Here is a 26606-nt window from a genome sequence, read left to right as displayed (position 1 = left end):
GCATGGTAGAAAATTTGTAATTTGTTCTTAATTTGCAGCTCTTTTCAAGGAACAAACCTCCAAAGGGCCTGTATGTTTATGGAGACGTTGGTAAGTGTTGAATAAGTCTTGGGTGGGCCAGTCAAGGAGGCTCTACAGCTTTTCCTCAGGGGTAAAACCTTCTGTGTCCACACCTCTCCGTCCCAAAGCCGAGGAGAACAGAATGAGGAGTCTGATGTGAGAGGGAGGGACAGCCAAAAGCTTCCACCACTGATGATGCTCACAGGCTGGGGCTGCAGCTTAGGGCGGAAGCTGTGTTACACAAGACTGTGTACGCTGGGGCGACCCCTGGGACAGAAGCCCTCTGTCGGTGATAGACAGTTTCTTTCTAGAAAGGAGCTAATTCTTGTCTACTTTTTAATTTCTACACACATTTCTATTCATGATCTAAGCCTTAGAGTAGTGACCTGGTTATTACTATTATCCCTCCAGAACCCCTGAAGCAGGGTCTTATGAACTCAAGTGATCCTCCTGCCTCAGCATCACCCTGCAGTTTCCTTTATATTAGTTATTAGACACCGTAAGGGCCTCAGTGGCAGCAGTTCCTCATTCTCCTAGTTCTGTGCCTTGGGCAGACTTGCCTTTTCCCAGCAACTCTGCTGGTCTTTGTGAGTTTCCAGATGGGTGGTCTCCTCTCATCCAGATGGGTGGTCTCCTCCTCATCCAGATGGGTGGTCTCCTCTCATCCAGATGGGTGGTCTCCTCTCATCCAGATGGGTGGTCTCCTCTCATCCAGATGGGTGGTCTCCTCCTCATCCAGATGGGTGGTCTCCTCCTCATCCAGATGGGTGGTCTCCTCATCCAGATGGGTGGTCTCCTCCTCATCCAGATGGGTGGTCTCCTCCTCATCCAGATGGGTGGTCTCCTCTCATCCAGATGGGTGGTCTCCTCCTCATCCAGATGGGTGGTCTCCTCCTCATCCAGATGGGTGGTCTCCTCTCATCCAGATGGGTGGTCTCCTCATCCAGATGGGTGGTCTCCTCCTCATCCAGATGGGTGGTCTCCTCCTCATCCAGATGGGTGGTCTCCTCCTCATCCAGATGGGTGGTCTCCTCATCCAGATGGGTGGTCTCCTCCTCATCCAGATGGGTGGTCTCCTCTCATCCAGATGGGTGGTCTCCTCTCATCCAGATGGGTGGTCTCCTCCTCATCCAGATGGGTGGTCTCCTCCTCATCCAGATGGGTGGTCTCCTCTCATCCAGATGGGTGGTCTCCTCCTCATCCAGATGGGTGGTCTCCTCTCATCCAGATGGGTGGTCTCCTCCTCATCCAGATGGGTGGTCTCCTCTCATCCAGATGGGTGGTCTCCTCCTGATCCAGATGGGTGGTCTCCTCTCATCCAGATGGGTGGTCTCCTCATCCAGATGGGTGGTCTCCTCTCATCCAGATGGGTGGTCTCCTCTCATCCAGATGGGTGGTCTCCTCATCCAGATGGGTGGTCTCCTCCTGATCCAGATTGGTGGTCTCCTCTCATCCAGATGGGTGGTCTCCTCTCATCCAGATGGGTGGTCTCCTCCTCATCCAGATGGGTGGTCTCCTCTCATCCAGATGGGTGGTCTCCTCCTCATCCAGATAGGTGGTCTCCTCCTCATCCAGATGGGTGGTCTCCTCTCATCCAGATGGGTGGTCTCCTCCTCATCCAGATGGGTGGTCTCCTCTCATCCAGATGGGTGGTCTCCTCCTCATCCAGATGGGTGGTCTCCTCCTCATCCAGATGGGTGGTCTCCTCCTCATCCAGATGGGTGGTCTCCTCTCATCCAGATGGGTGGTCTCCTCCTCATCCAGATGGGTGGTCTCCTCTCATCCAGATGGGTGGTCTCCTCCTCATCCAGATGGGTGGTCTCCTCCTCATCCAGATGGGTGGTCTCCTCCTCATCCAGATGGGTGGTCTCCTCTCATCCAGATGGGTGGTCTCCTCTCATCCAGATGGGTGGTCTCCTCTCATCCAGATGGGTGGTCTCCTCTCATCCAGATGGGTGGTCTCCTCCCATCCAGATGGGTGGTCTCCTCCTCATCCAGATGGGTGGTCTCCTCTCATCCAGATGGGTGGTCTCCTCTCATCCAGATGGGTGGTCTCCTCCTGATCCAGATGGGTGGTCTCCTCCTGATCCAGATGCAGGTGCTTGTCAGTGTTCTGTGCCTGGGGCACTGCTCAGGGCCCTCACTCTGGCCAACTCTTGTTCTTTAGGAGAATATCACGGTTCCTGACCGTTCCCTTTCATGTTCAGTCATTGCAAAAGATACGCTCTCTGTTGTTCCTGTTACCTTAACCACTGAACTATAAATAGAGATGGTTAGTAAAGACATATGCAGAAGGGCTTGACAAACGAGACTGGTGAAGTTTGCTGGAATTGTCTAAATGAAGAGATTGGAATAATCCCTTAATTTAGAATAATGCATCGGAGTTCTTGAAAGAACTAGCCACGAAGGAGTCGCAGACTTGTAATCCTAGCACTCAGGAGGCTGAGGCAGGAGGAGCATGAACTTGAGGCTAGCCTGGGCTATGTTGTAAGGCCTTGCCTCAAACAAAACTAAGAGAACAAAGAGTGAAGAAGGGAGGGAGAGGCTGGGGGAAAGAGAGAGAGAGAGAGAGAGAGAGAGAGAGAGAGAGAGAGAGAGAGAGACAGACAGACAGAGGAACAGAGACAGAGATAGAGACAGAGCGAATATAAGTATAATTGGGGATGTTTGATGCAGGCTGGAACACGTAACTGTTGTTTAAAATACCTTTATAATAAAGAGGGGAAGAGAAACCAACCTTGAACTAGGAAGTGAGATAACTTTTGTTGGTTAGAGCCAGTTTACAATACTCAGAAAAGGGGTAGTAATAAAAAGTACCAAGTTCTCATTTTGGGGGACTCTGGCTGGAAAAATAGTCTTAGAACGCCACCCTAGTCTAAACTCTTACTCTTCACCCTCCCGTTCTAGACTTAAGATTCAGCTGCCAAATCTAAGGAGGTTTACTGGGAAGGAGGTATCTGCTTCCTAACCCCACTCGCTGCCATGCATTCCGCCACTGTCCTGTGTGCCGTGGTGCCCGCTGTAATGTACTCTATTCACAGACGGGTGGAAACGAGGGGCTGGGGTGGACCCTACATCCAGGGAACCTCCACAGGATTGGTATTTAAAGTTGGTGGATTAACATTGTAGCATATCTTATTCTCAGTCAGGGGTTTCTACACTGCCTTTGATCATTCAGTTCTCAGACAAAAGACACAAAACCTCTCTATTTCTGATAAGCCTTTAAGTGCTAGGGCTGGGCAGATATCTACCCTCTAGGCTATTAGTGTCTACTTCCTATTAATAACCCCGAGTTATTAAGGACCATGTTCCATCTGGACCGCTCTTAAGTCTAGTTGAGCCCTCATGGCCATGTTTTCATGACTCACCTACCCAATGGTGTTTTCTCCTCTCTCTATCTTCTTCTTTTACCCTTCATGGTCCTCCTCAGACCCTAAGCCTAGGGATCAAAATATTACTTACCTTTTTTCATCCAAACGATAGGCCGTAGGTATCTTTATACAACCAATAGCTTTAAATTTAGGAGCAAGGTTACTGTCTTAGTGAGGGTTTTACTTCTGTGAGCAGACACCATGACCAAGACAACTCTTATAAGGACAACATTTAATTGGAGCTGATTTACAGGTTCAGAGGTTCAGTTCATTATCATCAAGGTGGGAGCGTGGCAGCATCCAGGCAGGCATGGTGCAGGAGGAGCTGAGTTCTACATCTTCATCTGAAGGCTGCTAGCAAAAGACTGGCTTCCAGGGAGCTAGGATAAGGTGGTTCTTCTTCTTTTTTTTTTTTTTTAAGATTTAATTTTATTTATATGAGTCCACTGTAGCTGTCTTCACACATACCAGAAGAGGTCATTGGGTCCCATTACAGACGGTTGTGAACCACCATGTGGTTGCTGGGAATTGAACTCAGGGCCTCTGGAAGAGCAGTCCGTGCTCTTAACCCCTGAGCCATCTCTCCCTAGGATGAGGTTTTTTGTTTTTTTTTTTTTTTGGTTCTTTTTTTCGGAGCTGGGTACCGAACCCAGGGCCTTGAGCTTCCTAGGCAAGCGCTCTACCACTGAGCTAAATCCCCAACCCCTAGGATGAGGTTCTTAAAGCCCACACCCACACTGACAGATTTCCTCCAACAAGGCTACACTGACTCCAACAAGACCACACCTCTAAATCATGCCATTCTCTGGGCCAAGCACATTCAAACCACCACAGTTACACAGCATCACTTGCTGTACGCGTGAAGATTTCCTCATCTCTGGGGGCAACCAGACCTTGGGGCCAGTATTTAGCATTACAAGTCATAGCAACAGGCCAAGCCTCATCAAAAATTATTTTCAGCAATAGTATTTATACTTCGCCCATTACATCCAGAGGCTGAAAACCTCTAATGGCGGTAGCGGCACTGGTGGTTGTAATGGTCATTGTGGCCCCATTCTTGGCATGTAGCTGGTTCTGTTACAAGCCTTTGACCAGAAGACTACTGTCAAGGCAAAAACCCAGCTCCCAGCTCAAAGAGGAAGAGGCCATTGTTTTCTGGATCCAAATGAGTGGCCAGGGCCTAAAAACACAGAGTCAGGTTTCCCAAACACTGCACTCCACGTGCAAGTGCTTACACAAGATTCTTGCAGTTGCAGAACAAAGGAAGTTGTTAAATAAACACACTGGCAGGCCTCAGGTGTTTGGGCTGCAGCCAGGCAAGACAACTGTGGTAAGTTTGAGACCTGGTGACTTTGCTAGTGGTCGGCTGAGAAGTTTTAAAGTTTTGATAGTCACAAAGATGTTAGGTCAGGTATAGGTGTGCACAATGGGTAGCTTTCAAAGGGACTAAAAATAGCTGAGTTAGGTCTGGAGAGATGGCTCAGTGGTTAAGATTGCTCTTCCAGAGGTCCTGAGTTCAAATCCCAGAAACCACATGGTGGCTCACAGCCATCTGTAATGATCTGATGCCCTCTTCTGGTGTGTCTGAAGACAGTGACACCGTACTCATATACAATAAATAAATAAATCTTTAAAAAAATTAGCTGAGTTAACTTAGCTCTGGTTTGTAAGTTTAGTCATTTAGTCTTGTAGAATCTTTACACAGGTGCAGCTATCCCTCCCTCCTTCCCTCCCTTTCTCCCTCCCTCCCTTCTTTCTTCTTTCCTTTCTTTGGGAACTTCAGTTCTCACTGCAGTGATGCGGGCAGGGTTAATGATCTGTCTGGGATATGAGAAGAGAGCGGAAGCACGTGTCCTACCATCCTTACCCGGAGCAGCCTAGGAGGCACTTGTCCCATCAGCCTGGTGTGTTCTACATCACACTCAACTCCAGAAGCTGGCTGAGGCCGGGGCTGGAGGGGCGTAGAAGACACCACCTACAGCCTCATTTGCAGGGGAGAGAAGGAACCACTAGGGATGTCTCCGGTTCTTTTTATCCTCCTCCTCCTCCTCCCTCCTCCTCCTCCTCCCTCCTCCTCCCTCCTCCTCCCTCCTCCCTTCTCCTCCTCCTCCCTCCTCTTCTCCCTCCTCCCTCCTCTCCTCCCTCCTCCCTCCTCCCTCTCCTCCTCCTCCCTCCTCCACCTCCTCCTCCTCCCTCCTCCCTCCACCTCCTCCTCCCTCCTCCCTCCACCTCCTCCTCCTCCTTCTCCTCCTCCTCCCTCCTCCTCCTCTCCCTCCTCCCTCCTCCACCTCCTCCACCTCCTCCTCCTCCCTCCACCTCCTCCTCTTCCCTCCTCCTCCCTCCTCCCTCTCCTCCTCCCTCCTCCCTCTCCTCCTCCTCCTTCCTCTCCTCCTCCTTCCTCCTCCTCTCCCTCCTCCCTCCTCCTCCTCTCCCTCCTCCCTCCTCCTCCTCTTCCTCCTCCTCCCTCCTCCTCCCTCTCCTCCTCCCTCCTCCCTCTCCTCCTCCTCCTCTCTCCTCCTCCTCCCCTCCCCCTCCCTCCCTCCTCCTCCTCCTCATCCCTCCACATCCCCCTCCCTCCTCCTCCTCCTCCCCTCCCCCTCCCCCCTCCCTCCTCCTCCTCATCCCTCCACCTCCCCCTACCTCCTCCTCCTCCTCCCTCCTCTCCTCCTCATCCCTCCACCTCCCCCTACCTCCTCCTCCTCCTCCCTCCTCTCCTCCCTCCTCCCTCCTCTCCTCCTCCTCCCTCCTCCCTCTCCTCCTCCTCCCTCCTCCACCTCCTCCTCCTCCCTCCTCCCTCCACCTCCTCCTCCTCCCTCCTCCCTCCACCTCCTCCTCCCTCTCCTCCTCCTCCCTCCTCTTCCTCTCCCTCCTCCCTCCTCCACCTCCTCCACCTCCTCCTCCTCCCTCCTCCCTCTCCTCCTCCCTCCTCCCTCCTCCCTCTCCTCCTCCCTCCTCCTCTCCCTCCTCCCTCCTCCTCCTCTCCCTCCTCCCTCCTCCTCTCCCTCCTCCCTCCTCCTCCTCCTCTTCCTCCTCCTCCCTCCTCCTCCCTCTCCTCCTCCCTCCTCCCTCTCCTCCTCCTCTCTCCTCCTCCTCCCCTCCCCTCCCTCCCTCCTCCTCCTCCTCATCCCTCCCCCTCCCCCTCCCTCCTCCTCTTCCTCCCCTCCCCCTCCCCCCTCCCTCCTCCTCCTCCTCATCCCTCCCCCTCCCCCTCCCTCCTCCTCCTCCTCATCCCTCCACCTCCCCCTCCCTCCTCCTCCTCCTCCTTTCTTCTTTTATTTGCCTGATAATTTTTAATGTCTTTGAATCTGGCCAGCAGTCAAGTGCCTGTTCCAGAATAGGCCAATGAAGACAAGTCCAGCCTGGTGTTTAAAGCTTCTGTCAGCTCCCTAGCCAGCAGCTCATGCAGAGACCGGCTGTCATGGGAATACACATAGTTCTTCCCAGTCCAGTCATAGCGCTTGGGGCCACTGGAAGGAGAAGATAACCAGATTTGCTTGTTTGGGGTCTGCTTGCTGATCACGTAGGCCCCTAGAGCTCCATTCAGCTTAATGGCGAGCACATCATCCCCAAAAGAGACATCATAGTCCTTTCAGGGTGTAGGGCTTTTATCTGCAAGGTCTTCAAAGAACTCTGCCAGGACATCCAGTGTCTCTTTCGAAGTCTTTTATAAGCTGTTTTCGTCTAAAGAGCTTAGGCTGTCCAACGTCCCCGAGTTCCTCAAATGCACCACGCAGACACCCTGCTTTTTTTTTTTTTTTTTTTTTGGTTCTTTTTTTTTTCTGAGCTGGGGACCGAACCCAGGGCCTTGTGCTTCCTAGGTAAGCGCTCTACCACTGAGCTAAATCCCCAGCCCCGACACCCTACTTTTTAATGTTCAGAATCTGACCGAGGTAGTAGAGGGTCAAACGGGTGTGGCGGGTGGCGCCAGTGTTGGCTGTGACATGTAGGCCTCGGCAGCCCCAGGTTCTGATTAGTTCCCTCCTGCGCGGGTTCCTGACCCAGGCGGAGGCCCAGGATGCCGTCTGGGACAGCAAGCCCGTGGCTCAGCCTGTTTTGGACTTCTTACATTAGGACTTGACTATAAGCACTTAAAGCTTTAGATTGTTAACATTGATCCCCTGGCAATGCCCCCTCTTGAGAAAACAGCTGGTTTCCTTTATGATTCTTAGAGAACAGAGCAACATTTTGAGTTTGGTAGAATTCAGTGTCAGACTCCTTCCATTCGTCCCCAGGTCCTCTGGCCTCATCCTCACCACTTGAGAAGCATCTTGTTGAGTGACTGTCCCGTGCCAGGCAATGTGTGGCTTTGGGGATGTCGTGCATAGACCGATGAGCCAGTGCTCTCTTGATCGTTTATTCCCAGTTTCCACTTACCCCCTTTTTCTCCAGCCTTCAAGTTCCCAGAGACCACTGTTCTCCTTCGTGCTGTGAGTCTGACTCTAGGCTCCTCACCGAGAGGGAATTGCTTTCCTATCTGACTTATTTTTTTTTTAATTTAGAGAATACTTTATTAGTTTTTGTAATCAAACCCACGTATATAAGACCTTACATATTTAATACAGTGTGTTACCCCTGTACAAATGGAAAAAACTTAAGTTCAACATTTCTAGACCAATATGGCTGTTAATTTCTGTACAGTGCCAACTCAACACAGTAAACGGGGATACTTTTTTCCAAAGTTGACAGCACAGGTAAAGTTTCAAAAAATTCAAATTATATATCTGTATATATATATTTATATTTATATAAAAAGACCAATAGTAGCAGTGTTATGCATCAACAGCAGCAACAGCTTTTCCAGGTTCTGCAGTCATCTGAACAAAACTGTAGAGACATCCAGCATACTCCATTAAAAAAAAAAAAAAAAGTAAAAAAACAAAACCCGAGAAAACAGCACAGTTCTGTTACTCTTGTGGTACCTGGCACCATTTTTTTTTTTTAAAATTAGCTTCTCAATCATCATCTGGAAAGAAAACATTCTGAGAAACATCATTAAAAACAGCTCTGATAAAGCACGGTCACTACTACGTATCATAAAGCAGGTACAAGCTATTTTACATCCACAGAGGTATGATACAGTACTGTCCTACATCTATAATACTAGAGGATACAATTTAAAAGGCATTATTTGAGACTTGATTCTACTTTTCCAGCAGAGGGCCCAAAGGATGGTGTGACACAGCTTTGTAAAGAAACATACTCTAGACAGGATTTCCTTTCACTAGTGGCACAGTTCTAAGGATTCATTCTCTCCGTGAATGTCAGCTAAAACCGTTATTAAAAAAATGAAATATCCCTAGAACAAAACCGTATAACCACCAGATTCACATGAAGATGACCTAGTGGAGACAAGCTGGACCTCACCTTACCAACAAGCTATCAAATCTGTTATGTTTAAACAGTGAGACCTCCAAGGAAGGAGATGCCAAGTAGTGCTTCAAAGCTTCGGACCACAATCAAACACAGCATCCTTTTCAACAGAAGCAGAAGCTCATCTGAATATGCTCCTGGATGCTGACATGAACATTTAATCATCTCCTCACTCATCCAGGAAGAGGGGGAGATCAGTTACTACTGTACTTTATTGTGTTCAATCAAATCACCATGTTACAAAAATAGCAAGCCGCCATAATAAAAAATAAGGCTCCTCTATCCAGCACCAGATAGCATCATTTTACTTTCAAGCCTAGAAATTGCACACTTGTATATAAACCAATCGAAGATGAGGATTGAGAGTTCATCTTGGTGGATTTTTCCTTTGATGAATATGAAGTGTCCTTCCTTATCTTTTTTGATGACTTTTAATTGAAAATTGATTTTATTTGATATTAGAATGGCTACTCCAGCTTGCTTCTTCTGACCATTTGCTTGGAAAGTTGTTTTCCAGCCTTTCACTCTGAGGTAGTGTCTGTCTTTGTCTCTGAGGTGTGTTTCCTGTAGGCAGCAGAATGCAGGGTCCTCATTGCGTATCCAGTTTGTTAATTTATGTCTTTTTATTGGGGAGTTGAGACCATTGATGTTGAGAGATATTAAGGAATAGTGATTATTGCTTCCCGTTATATTGATATTTGGATGTGAGGTTATGTTTGTGTGCTTTCATTCTCTTTGTTTTGTTGCCAAGACGATTAGTTTCTTGCTTCTTCTAGGGTATAGCTTGCCTCCTTATGTTGGGCTTTACCCTTTATTATCCTTTGTAGTGCTGGATTTGTAGAAAGATATTGTGCAAATTTGGTTTTGTCATGGAATATCTTGGTTTCTCCATCTATGTTAATTGAGAGTTTTGCAGGATACAGTAACCTGGGCTGGCACTTGTGTTCTCTTAGGGTCTGTATGACATCTGTCCAGGATCTTCTGGCCTTCATAGTTTCTGGCGAAAGTCTGGTGTGATTCTGATAGGTCTGCCTTTATATGTTACTTGACCTTTTTCCCTTACTGCTTTTAATATTCTTTCTTTATTTTGTGCGTTTGGTGTTTTGACAATTATGTGACGGGAGGTGTTTCTTTTCTGGTCCAATCTATTTGGAGTTCTGTAGGCTTCTTGTATGCCTATGGGTATCTCTTTTTTTTAGGTTAGGGAAGTTTTCTTCTATGATTTTGTTGAAGATATTTACTGGTCCTTTGAGCTGGGAGTCTTCACTCTCTTCTATACCTATTATCCTTAGGTTTGATCTTCTCATTGAGTCCTGGATTTCCTGTATGTTTTGGACCAGTAGCTTTTTCTGTTTTACATTATCTTTGACCGTTGTGTCAATGATTTCTATGGAATCTTCTGCTCCCGAGATTCTCTCTTCCATCTCTTGTATTCTGTTGGTGAAGCTTGTATCTACAGCTCCTTGTCTTTTCTTTTGATTTTCTATGTCCAGGGTTGTTTCCATGTGTTCTTTCTTGATTGCTTCTATTTCCATTTTTAATTCCTTCAACTGTTTGATTGTGTTTTCCTGGAATTCTTTCAGGGATTTTTGCGATTCCTCTCTGTAGGCTTCTACTTGTTCTCTAAGGGAGTTCTTTATGTCTTTCTTGAAGTCCTCCAGCATCATGATCAAATATGATTTTGAAACTAGATCTTGCTTTTCTGGTGTGTTTGGATAGTCCGTGTTTGCTTTGGTGGGAGAATTGGGCTCCGATGATGCCATGTAGTCTTGGTTTCTGTTGCTTGGGTTCCTGCGCTTGCCTCTCGCCATCAGATTATCTCTAGTGTTACTTTGTTCTGCTATTTCTGACCGTGGCTAGACTGTCCTATAAGCCTGTGTGTCAGGAGTGCTGTAGACCTGTCTTGAGTTCACCAGGCAGGTTTCTTGCAGGGGAAAAGTTGGTCCTACCTGTGGTTCCAAGGCTCAAGTTTGCTCGTGGGGTACTGCCTAAGTCCTCTCCGCGGTGGCAGCAACCGGGAAGATCTGAGCCGCTCTTTCCGGGAGCCTCCGTGCACCAGGGTTCCAGATGGCGTTTGGTGTTTTCCTCTGGCGTCTGGACGTGCACAGAGTGCAGTCTCTTCTGGTTTCCCAGGCGTGTCCGCCTCTCTGAAGGTTTAGCTCTCCCTCCCACGGGATTTGGGTGCAGAGAACTGTTTATCCGGTCTGTTTCCTTCAGGTTCCGACAGTGTCTCAGGCGCAGGGATCCTGCCGCTCCTGGGCCCTCCCCTACGGGAACCCAGAGGCCTTATACAGTTGCCTCTTGGGCCAGGGATGTGGGCAGGGGTGGGCAGTGTTGGTGGTCTCCTCCGCTCTGCAGCCTCAGGAGTGCCCACCTGACCAGGCGGTGAGGTCTCTCCCCCACGGGGTTTGTATCTGACTTATTTTATTTATTAAAATATCTTCAAGATTCATCTATCTTGTCCCCCACACCAGAATTTCCCCCATAGAGTGAGTCTTTGTTTTCATGTTCTTCCCATTTTTAAACCATCAGTATAGTTTAAAATAAACTTTATAAGCTATTACTTTGAAGTGAGGTAATTTAAAGAATATATCAATAATAAACTAAAAAATACTTTTTTCAGGGGCAAAAAATAAATCCAATCACACATGAATTTTCTTCCTCTTCAAGGCCTAGTAGTATTCTCTCACCTGTGTATACCACAGGCTGTTAGCCACTTATCGGAGGGAGTTGTGAGCCGTTCCGTCTTCTGTTATTGCGAGTAAAGCTGATATGAACATGACTGCACAGACCTTTATCTTCCCCCTTCCAGCCGGTCTGTGTACCCCAAAGTGGAGTTGCCAGATAACGCTTGTGTTGTGTTTCATTCAGGAGCCGGCCATACTGTGCCACAGCGGTTGGCTGGGCCACTGTGCCCACCAGCAGAACACAGGCGTTCAGTCTTTATTTTTCTGTTGCTTTGGTTTTTGAGTTGGGGGGGGGGGTCTTATTTATTTTGAGCCTCAAACTCAGTGTGTATCTGAGATTGGCCCGAGGACCCTAGGTATGTGCCACAGTGACTTGTGACTGAGTATCCCCCCTCTCTCTATATATGTATATGTACATATATATATATGTATATATATATATGCTTTATTAATATACATTAGTGTCTTAGTCAGGGTTTCTGTTCCTGCACAAACATCATGACCAAGAAGCAAGTTGGGGAGGAAAGGGTTTATTCAGCTCACACTTCCACATTGCTGTCCATCACCAAAGGAAGTCAGGACTGGAACTCAAGCAGGTCAGGAAGCAGGAGCTGATGCAGAGGCCATGGAGGGATGTTACTTACTGGCTTGCTTCCCCTGGCTTGCTCAGCTTGCTCTCTTGTAGAACCCAAGACCACCAGCCCAGGGACGGCACCACCCACAATGGGCTGGGTCCTCCCACCTTGATCACTAATTGAGAAAATGCCTTACAGCTGGGTCTCATGGAGGCATTTCCTCAACTGAGGCTCCATCCTCTGTGATAACTCCAGCTTGTGTCAAGTTGACACACAAAACCAGCCAGTTCAACTGACCCCTTGTCAACTTGGCACACAAACACATCACTATTAAGCTTCAACCCTTACCTTCTTTTTTTTTTTTTTGGTTCTTTTTTTTTGGAGCTGGGGACCAAACCCAGGGCCTTGCGTTTCCTAGGCAAGCGCTCTACCACTGAGCTAAATCCCCAACCCCAACCCTTACCTTCTTATTCATCCCCAAGATCTAAATAACTTTAAGAGTCACACAGTTTTTACATATTAAAAGCTCAATCCATTTAAAATGTCCAATATCTTTAAAATTCAAAGTTTAACTATGGACTCCACCAAAATACTTTCTTACTTCAAGAGGGAAAAACATCAGGGCACAGTCACAATAAAAACAAAGTCAAACTGTTCAACATCTGGGCTCCACTCATGATCTTCCGGGCTCCTTTAGGGTTTGGGTCACTTTTCCAGCTCTGTCCTTTGTGGCACACACCTTGTCTTCTGGGCTCCAGATGCCTGTTCTCCACTGCTGCTGCTGCTCCTCTTGGTGGTCATCTCATGGTACTGGCATCTCCAAAACACTGCTGTCTTCCCTTGCAGCTAGGCCTCACCAATAGCCCCTCACAGGCTCTCTTCATGGTGCCAGGCCTCAGCTCCTTTGCCTGACCCCTTCAGTCCTGGGCCATCAACTGCAACTGAGGCTGCACCTTCGCCAATGGCCTTCCATGGCCTCTCGCAGTGCCCAGCCTCAGCTGCTCTTCATGACCCCTTCAAAGCCAGTACCACCTGGGTGACTCTCATACATTACCAAGTCCAGCCACAGCACAAGGTACAACCTTGGCTATCTCTGGAACACAGCCTCTTTGTGCTCTCAAACACTTGCCAGGAGATTTCACCTCAGTGATGCTGGTCTCTTCTTAATCACCGCTAATTTCTTAGCTCCAGCTAACCAGCATCAATTGTCCCAGTAACGCAAAGGTTTACTTTAGCAGTTCTGGGATCTTGTTAATCACAGCTGATTCTTCAGCCCCAACTAGCCAAAACCACAGAATCTTCACAAACAAAACATTGGCCTGACAAGAGTCTTTAATCTTCTCTCTGAAACCTCACAAGCCAGACCTCCATCTTCTGCACTGTTCTCAACATTATCTTCCAAGCTCCTACAGAACATCCCACAGAGCTCTTAACATCCCATGGCTCTTCTAGCCCAAAGTCCCAGAGTCCTTCCACAGGCCTCCCAAAACCTGGTCAGCCTGTCACAGGAATAACCCATTAAGCTGGTACCAATTTGTCTTAGTCAGGGTTTCCACTCCTGCACAAACCTCATGACCAAGAAACAAGTTGGGGAGGAAAGGGTTTATTCAGCTTACACTTCCACATTGCTGTTCATCACCAAAGGAAGTCAGGACTGGAACTCACGCAGGTCAGGAAGCAGGAGCTGAAGCAGAGGCCATGGAGGGATGTTACTTACTGGCTTGCTTCCCCTGGCTTGCTCAGCTTGCTCTCTTATAGAACCCAAGACCACCAGCCCAGGGACAGCACCACCCACAATGGGCTGGGTCCTCCCACCTTGATCACTAATTGAGAAAATGCCTCACAGCTGGGTCTCATCGAGGCATTTCCTCAATGGAGGCTCTTTTCTCTGTGATAACTCCAGCTTGTGTCAAGTTGACACACAAAACTAGCCAGTATAGTTACTGTAGTTATATAATTACATTAATTATATACTGTATAATTATATAATTATATAACATAATGTATACATATTCATGTAATATATGTATATGTGTGTGTATATATGGGTATGTATGTTTGCAGATATACTTATATGTATATATTAGTGGTTTTAGTGATTTAACTTCTGTAGACTCACAGTGCAAGGAAAGGAACCCCTCTGAGGTAGACTGTAGACTCACGGTGCTCACTCTTCAGCCTCCTGTAGCCTGGGATCCCAGGTGTGGGCCCCAGTGCCTACGGCTCCCGACCCTTTTCATGAACCAGTTATCTTACCTCGGAGGGTCGATCTTTATCCTTGCTTCCTGTCCAGTTTGTCTGGACATGTAATTTGCCTAATCCACATAATAACTGCATCTTACGTGCGTCCAATCACCAAGGAGACCAGAAGACGGTGCGATCCCCTGGACCTGGAGTTACAGATGATTGTGAGCTGACATGGGTGCTGGGAATCGAACCTGGGTCCTCCGGAAGAGCAGCCAGTGCTCTGTGCCACCGCTGAGGCACTCAGCTTTTACTCTTGACACACGTGTTTAGGCATCGTGAGGTGAGGCTGTGGTTTTCACCTTTTGTTCATTTATCTCAGCAACTTGGGCTGGCTCCCAGCTCGCACGATGACCTCGCTCCATTTAAGCTCGTTCAGAAGAGAGTTTGCACACAGACCGAGTTCACATCTGTCCCTCACATTTTTGGTTGGGTTATTCAAGAGCTTTTCTGGATCAGTGTTGCATGAGAAGAATTTGGAAATTCTCTGCTTTACTCTTTTTGATAAATGTGATGGTGGAGTCCACAAGGACTGCACTGACGCTTTCCAGAGTCGCCTTTCCAGCTAAGCGAGCCGTTTAATGCCAGGCCTGACTGGGAATTCCATTTTCACATACGAGGACCCTGGCCTTGAAATAGCGTGGGCCCAGTGTTTTCTGGAGTAAAGCCCCAAGATGAGTCTGTGTCTTCTTCTCGCTCACTGAGCTGCCTTTGAATTTTAGTAATTGCACCTCCTGATATGTGTATGTGTGTGGAGGCAAAGAGAGGGAGAAGGGGAGCGAAAGAGAGAGGTGGGGGAAAAGGAGAGGAGGAGGAAGGGGAGAAAGAGGGAAAGGGAGGAGGTGGGAGAAGGAGGAGGAGGAAGAAGGAGAAGGAAGAGAAGAAAAGGGGAGAGGAGGAGGAAAAGGAGGAGGAGGAAGAGGAGGATAAAGAGGAGGAAGAAGAGGAGAGGGAGGGGGAGGGGGAAGGAGACAGGATCCCTACATGCTGGTTCGGTTTGCTGACTTATGGGCCCTGTCTCAGCCCCCAGGTACTAGGCTCTCTGGGAGAGGAGAGAGAAACAGTTTTGGGCTTGCCTGTGTCAGGTGACTGACCTTCAACTGTTAGTGAACTTCCAGGGAGTGACATTTTCAAGTGCTGAAAGCTAGGTAATTTCATTCTAAAGACGTTTTATCAGGGTTTCTGAAGTAGGGCTCAGTTTTGAAAAACATGTTCTCAGTGTTAGAACAAAGTATTATAATTGACCATTTCCTCTCATTTATTACCTTTTCACTTCCTTAAAGAGACATTTTTATCTATTATTGTTGAGCACGCCTGTGATATATGTATATGTTGGTGTGTGTGTGGGGTGTGTGGGGTGTGTGTGTGTGGTGTGTTTGTTGTGTGTGTGTATGGTGTGTGTTTGTGTGTGTGTGTATGGTGTGTGTTTGTGTGTGTGTGTATGGTGTGTGTTTGTGTGTGTGTATGGTGTGTGTTTGTGTGTGTGTATGGTGTGTGTTTGTGTGTGTGTTTGTGTGTGTATGTGTGTGATGTGTGTGTGTATGTGTGTGTATGCGTGTGTGTATATGTGTGCGTGTATGTATATGTGTGTGTATGTGTGTGGTGTGTGTGTGTGGTGTGTGTATGTGTGTGGTGTGTGTGTATGTGTGTGTGGTTTGTGTGTGTGTATGGTGTGTGTGTATGTGTGTGGTGTGTGTGTATGTGTGTGTGGTTTGTGTGTGTGTATGTGTGTGTGGTTTGTGTGTGTGTATGGTGTGTGTGTGTATGTGTGTGGTGTGTGTGTATGGTGTGTGTGTCTGTGTGTGTGTATGGTGTGTGTGTGTGTCTGTGTGTGTGTCTGTGTGTGTGTGTGTATGTGTGTGGTGTGTGTGTATGTGTGTGTGGTTTGTGTGTGTGTATGGTGTGTGTGTGTATGTGTGTGGTGTGTGTGTATGGTGTGTGTGTCTGTGTGTGGTGTGTGTGTATGTGTGTGTGGTTTGTGTGTGTGTATGTGTGTGGTGTGTGTGTCTGTGTGTGTATGGTGTGTGTGTGTCTGTGTGTGTGTGTATGTGTGTGGTGTGTGTGTATGTGTGTGGTGTGTGTGTATGTGTGTGGTGTGTGTGTATGTGTGTGTGGTTTGTGTGTGTGTATGTGTGTGGTGTGTGTGTGTCTGTGTGTGTGTATGGTGTGTGTGTGTATGTGTGTGGTGTGTGTGTATGTGTGTGGTGTGTGTGTGTCTGTGTGTGTGTATGGTGTGTGTGTGTCTGTGTGTGTGTATGGTGTGTGTGTGTGTCTGTGTGTGTATGGTGTGTGTGTGTGTCTGTGTGTGTGTATGGTGTGTGTGTCTGTGTCTGTGTGTGTGTATGGTGTGTGTGTGTGTATGGTGTGTGTGTGTGTCTGTGTGTGTGTGTGTATGGTGTGTGTGTGTATGTGTGTGTGTGTATGGTGTGTGTGTGTATGGTGTGTGTGTGTGTCTGTGTGTGTGTATGGTGTGTGTGTGTGTATGGTGTGTGTGTGTGTGTATGTGTGTGTGTGTGTGTGTGTTCAAATGCAGGAGGTTAGGGTAGCATGCCAAGTGTAAGGTGCAGGCTGGCCTGTTGAGCCATCTTGCCAGCCCCCTTCATTTGATATCCTTACGCTTACTTTCTGAGTTCCCACACTTCCCAGTGAGTACTAACGCCAGTAGATTAGTTCGTTCTAGTGTCTTTCAGAAGAAGAGACAGGAATGACCTATAAGTCATGCCGGGTTACGGGCTCAGCTCTCAGTGCTGACCACAAACGGGAACAGGAGGAAGCAGAGACAATCAGCTCGGAGTTTCCCAGGCGAGCCGTCTAATTTCCCGAGAGCTAATGAGCCGTCATCAGTGTGAGCGGCACACACTGCTCAATGGTATTCCTCAGTTTTTTTATTTTTATTTTTAAGGTACGGGGAAAACAATGGTGATGGACATGTTTTATGAGTATGTGGAAGTGAAGAGCAAAAGGCGGGTCCATTTTCACGGCTTCATGCTAGATGTGCACAAAAGTAAGTCCGGGATTCCAAGCAGCAGTTGTCAGTGCGATGACTACTAAATCATTTTCCTTTGTAGTGAATGCACGTACAGGTTTAAAAACAAAACCAAACCAAACCAGGCTTTTACTTGAAGTGAGGTTTCCTTCACTGTCTCTTGTTTCATGGTCTATGGAAAAGGGGGGAATCTCGGGAAATCTCAAGACCAGTTCAGCTCCATAATTGAACACAGAGCTTAGGCCTGGTAGGCGCGGTAAGGCCTCGGCTGTTTCAGGAAGTTCCTTTTGATTGGTTCCTTACTGTTTTACCTGACTTGGAGGCACTCAGCTGTATTTGCATGTAGATTTTTTTTTAAAGATTTATTTATTTATTATATATACACACCAGAAGAGGGCATCGGTTCCCATTACAGATGGCTGTGAGCCACCATGTGGTTGCTGGGAATTGAACTCAGGACCTCTGGAAGAGCAGCCAGTGCTCTTAACCACTGAGCCATCTCTCCAGCCCTGCATGTAGATTTTATAGTTCACAGGTCTTTCTTGGGTTTTTAAATGTAATTTAATTTAATTTTGTTTATTTGAGACAAGGTTTCTCTGTGCATACCTGGCTGTCCTGAAACTTGATCTGTAGACCAGGCTGGCCACGAACTCAGAGATCTGTCTGCTTCTGTCTCAGTTCTGGGCTAAAAGGTGTGCGAGCTCACCAGGCTTCTTGTTTACTTTTTGAGACAGCCGGATATACTGTCTGATCCTTCTGTATCACCTTCTGTTGGTGGGATCCAAGTATGTTCCATCTTGCCTATCTCTCAGTGTTTGTCGATTATTTCACTGTCTGTACCATTTGTCTATCAGTTATAACTCCCTAGAATAAGAACATTGCCCACCACTCCCCCTCCCCCCTCCCCTCCCCCAGCTCCCTGCCCCCTCCGTCCCCACCTACTACCCACTGCCCACCGCCCCCATTGCCCACCTCCTTCCCCTGCCCCCACCTACCACGCACTGCCTGCCGCTGTCCCCACTGCCCACCTCCCTCCTCCACCCCGTGCCTCTGCCCACTGCCCACCTCCTCCACTGCTCACCGCCCCCTCCCCTGCCCCCTGCCTCCGCTCACCGCCCACTACCTACTGCCCCCATCCCCTTCCCCGCCCCCTGCCTCTGCCCACTGCCCACCACTGCCCACTACCCACTGCCCCCACCCCCTTTCCCGCCCCCCAGACCCCCTGCCCACCAGTCACTGCCCACCGCCCCCACTGCCCACCTCCCTCCCCTGCCCACATCCACCACCTACTGCCCACCGCCCCCACTGCCTACCACACCCTCCCCCGTCTCCTGCCTCTGCCCACGGGCACTTTTAGTGTTTGGGGTGAATATCGTGAATAAGGATGGCTTGAGTTTTGGGTTGGAGACAAGAGAGCCTTCTGATCAGATATGCCGGACGAGATGTGTACTTCCCAGGCCGATTTCCAGCCTCTGCTCCCTGCCCTTCAACCTCAGGACCATCCATTCCTCATCTGGCATCTGGCCGCCTATCACTGCCGCCCACACACTGATTGCAAACGAGATGAATGACTTTGAATTTCCCTTGCAGTTCTGAGATTATATTTGAATAACTTGTTTCGAAGTAGACACAGTGCAACTCCTTCCAATAGTGGAATTGGGGTGATTAAACTCGATTGCGTGCGGAATTTAAATTTAATTTTTATGTCCAAGTTAACTTTCATTTAGAGATTAAAAATACGTTCTGATTCCTTAAATTTTTCTATTAATACAACATTCCGTCTGTTTTATTTCCATCATCTAAGGGATACACCGCCTTAAACAGAGTTTGCCGAAAAGGAAGGTGGGATTCATGGCTAAGTCGTACGACCCGATAGCGCCCATAGCGGAGGAAATCAGCCAAGAGGCTAGTCTCCTGTGTTTTGATGAATTTCAGGTAAAGTGGAGATTTTTCTCTTTTTTTTTAGATTGATTTTTATATTTTGAGTTGTGTGTGTACGTGTGCTAGTGCGTGTGGGTTCGCACTCACAGGTAGGGATGTGTATATGAGCGTCCACAGACTCCCTGACACTGGGTCCGTGGAGCTGTCGTCACAGATGGTTATGAGCTGCCTGGCTTCAGGGAACAGAACGCGGGTCCTCTGCCAGAGCGCTAAGCACTCTGAACTGCCGAGCCGTCTCTCCAGCCCAGAGTGGCACATTTAATGGCGTGTGAATATTTACTCCTGGCATTTTCATTGTTTCGTGAATCGATTTCACACATTCTCTGTTTCTACTTCATTTTTATTGTCTTGTTTAGAGTTTCACAAGCCGTGGCCTACTCAGGATAAGTTGGGCCCTCCTTCTGTGTGGTCACTTGTAGGGAGCGGCGCGGTAAAACAAAGATGGCGCTGACATCCAGTCCCGTCTGGTAGTAAATGACTTATCGGGTATGTGCAGATTTGTCCCCTTGCCAGGGCGGCCGTAGGATAATAAGGTGATCCGGCGCCCACCTGTGGTGAACAACGGTACTGTGCATGCTTGGGTTTTGCACCTGGAGTCAGTTGGCCAGAACGTTAATATGCTAATGAGGGATTCATGCTCCACCAATCCCTGAAGGATAATTAGCATAGCCTCAGCCTGCTCTCTATAGAAGGCGAGCGCTTTTGCAGCTCGAGGTCCCGGTATCAGCAAAGAGGTGGTCCTGCAATAAAGGCTGTTGAGAAGAATCCAACCGTGTTGCCTCTTCCTTGCCGGCCGAGGTGGGTGCAACAGCCACTAAGGAAAGAAAGACTTTATTGTGCTTTAAGATCTGTTTTCTTACTCATTCGTCTGTTTGTGTGTGTGTCTCCTGCCCTGCCCCCCATGTACGACTTGCGGGTGGTCCTGGGGTCCAGAAGAGGTCGTCAGATCCTTGGAGCTGGAGTTACAGGTGGTTGTGGTGCTGGGAACTGCACTTGAGTCCTCTGTAAGAGCAGCAAGAGCGTTAGTTACTTAGCCATCTCTCCAGCAATGCATTTATGTTTTATGTGGTACCTGAAAGAGGAAGGAGGAGTAGGAGGAAGAGGAGGAGCAGGAGGGGGAGGAGGAAGAGGAGAAAGAGGAGCAGGAGGGAGAGGAGGAAGAGGAGAAAGAGGAGCAGGAAAAGGAAGAGGAAGAGGAACAGGAGAAGGAAGGGAAGGAAGAGGAGGAAGAGGAAGAGAAGGAGGAAGAGGAGGAAGATGAGGAAGAGGAGGAGCAGGAGGAGGAATGAGAGGAAGAGGAGGAGGAGAAGAAGAAAATAGAACAGAGTCCATGTGGCACAGAAAGCCTGAATAGTTACTTACCTTAAGAGGTGTGTGCGGATTTGTAAGTTACAGTAAATGGCATATGTTTCCCTTCTACTACACCAGATGTAATACAATTGTAAAGTAGCGCTCGAGGTATAAAAAGCAAAGATTGACACATCTCATTTTAAGCTCGGGGTACAGTTTGTGATAAAGTATAGGGTTTGAATGAGAACTGCCCACCTAGACTTGTATGTTTGAATATGGCAGTGGAACTGTTTGAGAAGGATTAGGAGGTGTGGTCTCGTCAGGGGACGTGTGTCACTGGGGGGTGAACTTTGAGGTTTCAGAAGCCCATGCCATCCTAGTTAGCTCTCTGCCTCCTAGCAGATCAAGACATGAATTCTCAGCGACTGCTCCAGCACCATGCCTATCTGAGGCCATGCCCAGTCATCATGGACCCTAACCCTTTGCAGCCACGAACCCAAACCACTTGGAGAGGAAGGATCGTTCTTCTTTTCCTCTTCAGTCATATTAAGACAGTTTGTGAGGTTGGAGGTTTAGCTCAGTGATAGAGTGCTTGCCTAGCAAGAGCAAGGCCCTGGGTTCAGTCCTCAGCTCCAGGGGAGGGGGTGTTGGTGGGGGGAGAAGGAAGGGAGACAGTTTGCTAATTCACCCTTATAGTCTAGAATGGCAAAGGTCTTCTGAGGCAAGTTTTTTCCAGAAGAGAAAGTACTCCTTGCCCCTCTAAAGAGCTAAACTAAGCACGCAGAAGGAGAGGATCTCATTTGGCTGTTCTGAGGACGACACTGCCTTTAACAGTTACACTGCTTTAAGAACGTCAGCCATGGGGTTGGGGATTTAGCTCAGTGGTAGAGCGCTTGCCTAGGAAGCGCAAGGCCCTGGGTTCGGTCCCCAGCTCCGAAAAAAAAGAAAAAAAAAAAAAAAAGAACGTCAGCCATGATGATCAGTGTGTAGTTAGGGCTTCTACAGCTGTGCTAAACACCATGGCCAAAGTGACTTATAGAAGAAAGGGTTTATTTGGGTTGCCATCCTGTAGGAATGGCCCGTGATGGCGTGATGGAGGTGGCAGGTGACAGGCAGCTAGTGCAGCAGCTGTGACCTCACATTTGAACCCAAACAGCTCACAATGGCACAAGTCCCAATGACATACTCCCCCCAGCAAGGCCATACAATTAATCCTCCCCAACACTCACCAACTGGGGACCAAGTCAGTATCCAGATGCCTGAGATATGTGGGGAGCATTTCACTCTAGCCCATAGTCAGGAAGGGCCATGTCTTCTCATTTCCCATTATTAGCCTCTTAGCTAACATAGTTCTAAATATGCTAGTCTGTGCATTAACTTATTTCATTTTAAAGATTTATGCGTCTGTGTTTTAGCTGCATGTAGGTAAATGCTTCACATATGTGCTGTGCCCATGGAGATCAGAAGAGGGCATTGGATTCTCTAAGATTTGAGTTATAGATGGCTTTGAGCCCCCTTATGGGTGCTGGGACCTAAGCTCATGTCTTCTGCAAGGACAACAGGTGCTCCTAACTGCTGGGCCATTTCCCCAGACACTTTTATTTTGATTTATTTTGATTTTTTTTAAGATTTATTTATAAGTACACGTACACACACACACACACACACACACACACACACACACACACTCACTCACAGTACCTGTCTTCAGACACACCAGAAGAGGACATCAGATCTCATTACAGATGGTTGTGAGCTACCATGTGGTTGCTGGGATTTGAACTCAGGACCTCTGGAAGACCAGTCAGTGCTCTTAGCCACTGAGCCATCTCTCCAGCCTGCTTTAAAATGTCTTTGTGTTCATGTTTAGCTCAGTAGTATAATTGCCATCTTTTCTATTATCAGATGAGGCTCTAGAGGTATCAGAATTTCCCTTTACCTTTGGTCTGTGGAGATGGCTCTGCAGGTAAAGATCTCTGTGCTCGAGCTTAGTGATTCGAGTTCACACTAATAATTCATAAAATAAAAAAAGAGTCGTTGGGCTCCTGAGATAACTCAGTGGGTAAGGCTCTTGCCATCAAGCCTTATGACTTGAGTTTGTCTCCCAGGACCCGTGTGGTTGTCCTCTGACATCCACATGTGTACTTTGACCTGCACATACACCCACACATAATAAATAAATACAGAAAGAAAGAAACATACTTTTAAAAAGAGCTGTTACCTTTAACTTTAAAAGTATGAGACTAAAACCGTCCAGAGAGGTAGTCGTCATGGTCCTGTGGCATGAGAGCTTTGGGAAGACCACACTAGGAAAGTAAGGGGCTACTGCATGGGCGTGCAAAGCACGCGGTCCTGAGAAGCCCCCATAGCTAGCACGGCCGATGCACCCATGAGACACAGTGGGCACAGTGTCTGGGGCCCGTGACACCTTCGGGACCTTGAAGATGTTTTAACTTGGTTCCTTTTAAAATTCAAAGAATGAAATAAACATGTAGTTGTGAACAAAGTCTGTATATTTACACCCATATTTATTTCATTTCATTTTTATGTCTGTGTTTGCCTCCATGAGTTTCTATGTGCCATGTGTATATAGATGGCCAGAGGGCACCAGACCCTTGGGGACTAGAGTTATAGGCAGCGGTAAGAGCCCACTAGGAGCGATGAGAGAGGAACTTAGGCCCTCTGTAAGACTGTCAAGCTTCCTAACCACTGACCCATCTCCTCAGCCCCCTAAATCTTGTAGTATGTATGCATGCATGTGTGTGTATGTGTATGTATGTATGTATACATGTATGTATGTATGTATGCATGTGTGTATGTATGTGTATATATGTATGTATGCATGTATGTAGGTAGGTATGTATGTATGCATGCATGTGTGTGTATGTATGTATACATGTATGTATGTATGCATGTGTATGTATGTGTATATATGTATGTATGCATGCATGTATGTAGGTATGTATGTATGTAGGTATGTATGTATGTATGCATGCATGCATTTTTATTTTAGTTGTATGAGTAGTTAGCCTGCTAGTTTGTACACCATGTGTGTGCATTGTTCACAGAGGTCAGAAGAAAGCATCATATCACCTGGAACTGGAGTTACAGACTATTGTGAACTGCCATGCGGGTGTGGGAATCAAACTGGGTCCTCCTAACCACCGAGCCACCTCGCCAACTCTTTATCTGTTTTCATATCAACACAGTTTCAGACTTTTGTTGTTCTTTTCTTGAGGAAGGCTCCCATGAAGGTGTATGTTCTAGGGTTCCCCAGATCAAAATGTCCTACAAGTAATGAAGTCCTACCAGGAACTTGGCTGGCTGAGTACTCTATTAAGTTTATATTTGAGAAGGTTGACTCGTTACGGGAAGAAGGAATCAAGAGAAACGTCTACATTGGTGTTTAAAAGAAGCCCAGTCTTCTAAGAGAAGCACAGGCAGTGACAGGGTTTTGTCTTGGTACCTACTGAGTGTCTTAAGTACTTTTCTCTTGCTGTGAAGAGATACCATGACCAAGGCAGCTTACAGGAGAAAGAACTTGACAGGGTTTGACAAGGTTAGTCCGTCATCATCATGGTGGAGAGCATGGAGGCAGGCATGATGTTGGAGCGGTAGCTAAGAGCTTACAACCAGGGTGTAGAGAGGGAGAGTTCATGGGAAATGGCCCTGGGGTTTGTAAACCTTAAAACCTACCCCTAATGTCACATCTCCTCCAACAAGGCCACACCTTCTAATCCTTCCCAAGCAGTTCCGTTAACTGGGACCGAACGTTCAACTGTATGAGCCAATGGGACAATCTCATTCAAACTACCACACTGAGTGAAAGAGGATCTTAAAGAACCTTGCCTGCCAACACTAATCATGGAGGTATGCGTCATCTCCTGTCTCATCCAAACATGGTTTGATAGTTATCCCAGGTGCCTGGCTCTGTATCACAGGCCCTCTGTCCCACCACTAAATAAACTATGCTTGTCCATAAGTAGCTGATTTACAAGCTTGCCGGGGACCCTGGACCTTTGTGTCTTATGAATTTCATTCAACTAGGGGAATACGTATATAGGGGACACTCTTAGACCCAGTTACCTTTGTCCCTGTCTGTCCAGGCACTATTATTTAGGGACCGTATTTCCAAATATACTCCCACTTTTCATATTGGAACCTTTGATGGTTGAGGTCTCGCATCAAGGTGTCTTTCCCATCGTCCCAGTCAGAGTTTGAGGATTCTCTTTATGATGTTCTCTTTTAAATAACCACACACTTTTATCCATGCTTTATCCACAACTTTATTTATTTATCTATCTATTTTGAGACGGGGTCTCACTATACAGCCCCTGCTGGCTTGGGACTCTACATAGATCAGGCTGGCCCCAGACTCACAGAAATTCCTATGCATTCTGGCCTCCTGTGTACTGGGATTAGGGGAGCGTATCCCCACAGCTGGCCATTTATTCATTTAAGATTTTATTTATTGTGTTCTCTTTGCATAGATGTTTGCCTGAATGTATGCCTGTGTATGCATGCCTGGTGCCCTCAGGGGTAGAAAAGGATGTCAGATCCCCCGAAACTGGAGGTAAAGGTTACTGGGAGCCATCATGTGGGTGTTGGAAATCAAACCCAGGTCCTCTGGAAGAGCAGCCAGTGCTCAACCATTGAGCTATCCCTTCTCATCCCCTTCCTGCTGTTTTAAAGGTTTATTTTTATTTTAAGGCAATGAGTGTGTGCCTGCATGTGTTCCAGTCCACTGCACGTGTGCCTGGTGCTTGCAGTGGGCACTGGATTTCCCGAAACTGTGGTTATCGATGGTTGCGAGCTGCTGCGTGGGTGGTGAGACCCGATCCTGGTTCCTCTGCAGGAGCAGCCAGTGCTCTTGCTTGAGACACCTCTCCGGGCCCCGTCCACAGGTTACAATGCTCTCACATTCTTTTCTTTGCCTGGTTGAGCCTAGTTTTTGTTTTACATCTTTCTCTCTTTTTTTGCTCTGATTTCTCACTAGAAACCTGACATCAAACAATAACAATGCCACAGTTGAATACTACACTGGGTTGACTTTCCCCCCTACAACAAATTAAAAGCCCACTGGCTTCGAAGTCAACCCTGCCTAATTTGAAAATTTCAGGACACGAGCAGGTCATATCGCTCGTGCTTTGCCAGACTATAACACAAAGGGCCCCAGCCTAGTTCTCAACAGAGCCCTCTTTGCCTGAACCTCATGAACAGTCTTTACTGTCCCTGTTTGGCATCCCGGTCTTTCGAACTCCCACCGGAATGGCCCATTAAGCTTCGCTTACAGCATTCCCTGATTAAACATCACTGCCCTTGTGTATTGCACCTCTCAAGCAAAATCAGAATTATGCACCCGGAAACCTCAAACTTCAGCCCACATTTTCCTCTGTCAATGTCTCTAGTTTTCTGATAATTTTTAATGGTTAATAGATGGATATGATAGCTTATTACTTAATTTATGTATCAATATACATTTTCTCAATTGGTTACTTACCAGTTAGATTAGTTTTGTTTTTTTTTTAATGAAATGTTTCAGGTACTGCTTATTTATTTATTGGGATGTTACACTCTATCCGTCATATATATTCATTTTTTTGTTGTTTATTTTTGGGGGACGGTGCTCGAGATTGTTGCTAGGGCCTCTTGCTTGCCAGATAACTCACCTACAAGCTGCCTCTCAGCTCCTTATACGTGTCCTATAATGTTGGGTGCTATTTACCTGGTGGTTTCTATGTGCTTATGTGTTTTTGTTGTTTGTCCTTGTTTTGTTTTGCTTTGTGTCAAGGCCTCTCTATGTAGCTCTGGCTGTTCCGGAACTTGCTCTGTAGACCAGGCTGGCTTGAAACTCACACAGATCCACCTGCCTCCGCCTCCTGAGTGCTGGGATTCAGAACATGCTCCATCCATGCGATCTTCTTTCTCTTCTTGCTTTAAATGAAAGCTTTATTTTAGTTGGCATAAGTTGGTTGTCTGTGAGGAGGAACCACGGATCCCTTTGAGCTGGAGTGATAGGCAGCTGTGAGCTTCCTTGTCCGGCTTCTGGGAACTGAGCTAGGGTCCTCTGAAGGACAAGAGT

At 47.4% G+C, this 26606-nt stretch overlaps 1 protein-coding gene across 13 annotated transcripts in view; it reads left to right on the top strand.

The window, feature by feature from the left end:
* The window catches only part of Afg1l (AFG1 like ATPase), a 169726-nt gene that overhangs the window by 39868 nt on the left and 103252 nt on the right, over positions 1-26606 (top strand). For 9 of the 13 annotated variants that reach the window (XR_005497332.2, XR_010060756.1, XR_005497334.2 and 6 more), the window contains 3 exon segments: positions 39-90; positions 17210-17311; positions 19098-19228. Coding sequence is in view for 10 of the 13 variants with exons in the window: in NM_001037656.1 (NP_001032745.1) it covers positions 39-90; positions 17210-17311; positions 19098-19228 (285 nt within the window). In the remaining 3 variants the exon portion in view is untranslated. 13 annotated transcript variants of the gene reach the window in all.

Source organism: Rattus norvegicus, chromosome 20 (genome assembly GCF_036323735.1).
Source record: "Rattus norvegicus strain BN/NHsdMcwi chromosome 20, GRCr8, whole genome shotgun sequence".
Taxonomy (NCBI): Eukaryota; Metazoa; Chordata; class Mammalia; order Rodentia; family Muridae; genus Rattus; species Rattus norvegicus.
This window is presented reverse-complemented; position numbering and strand designations above follow the sequence as displayed.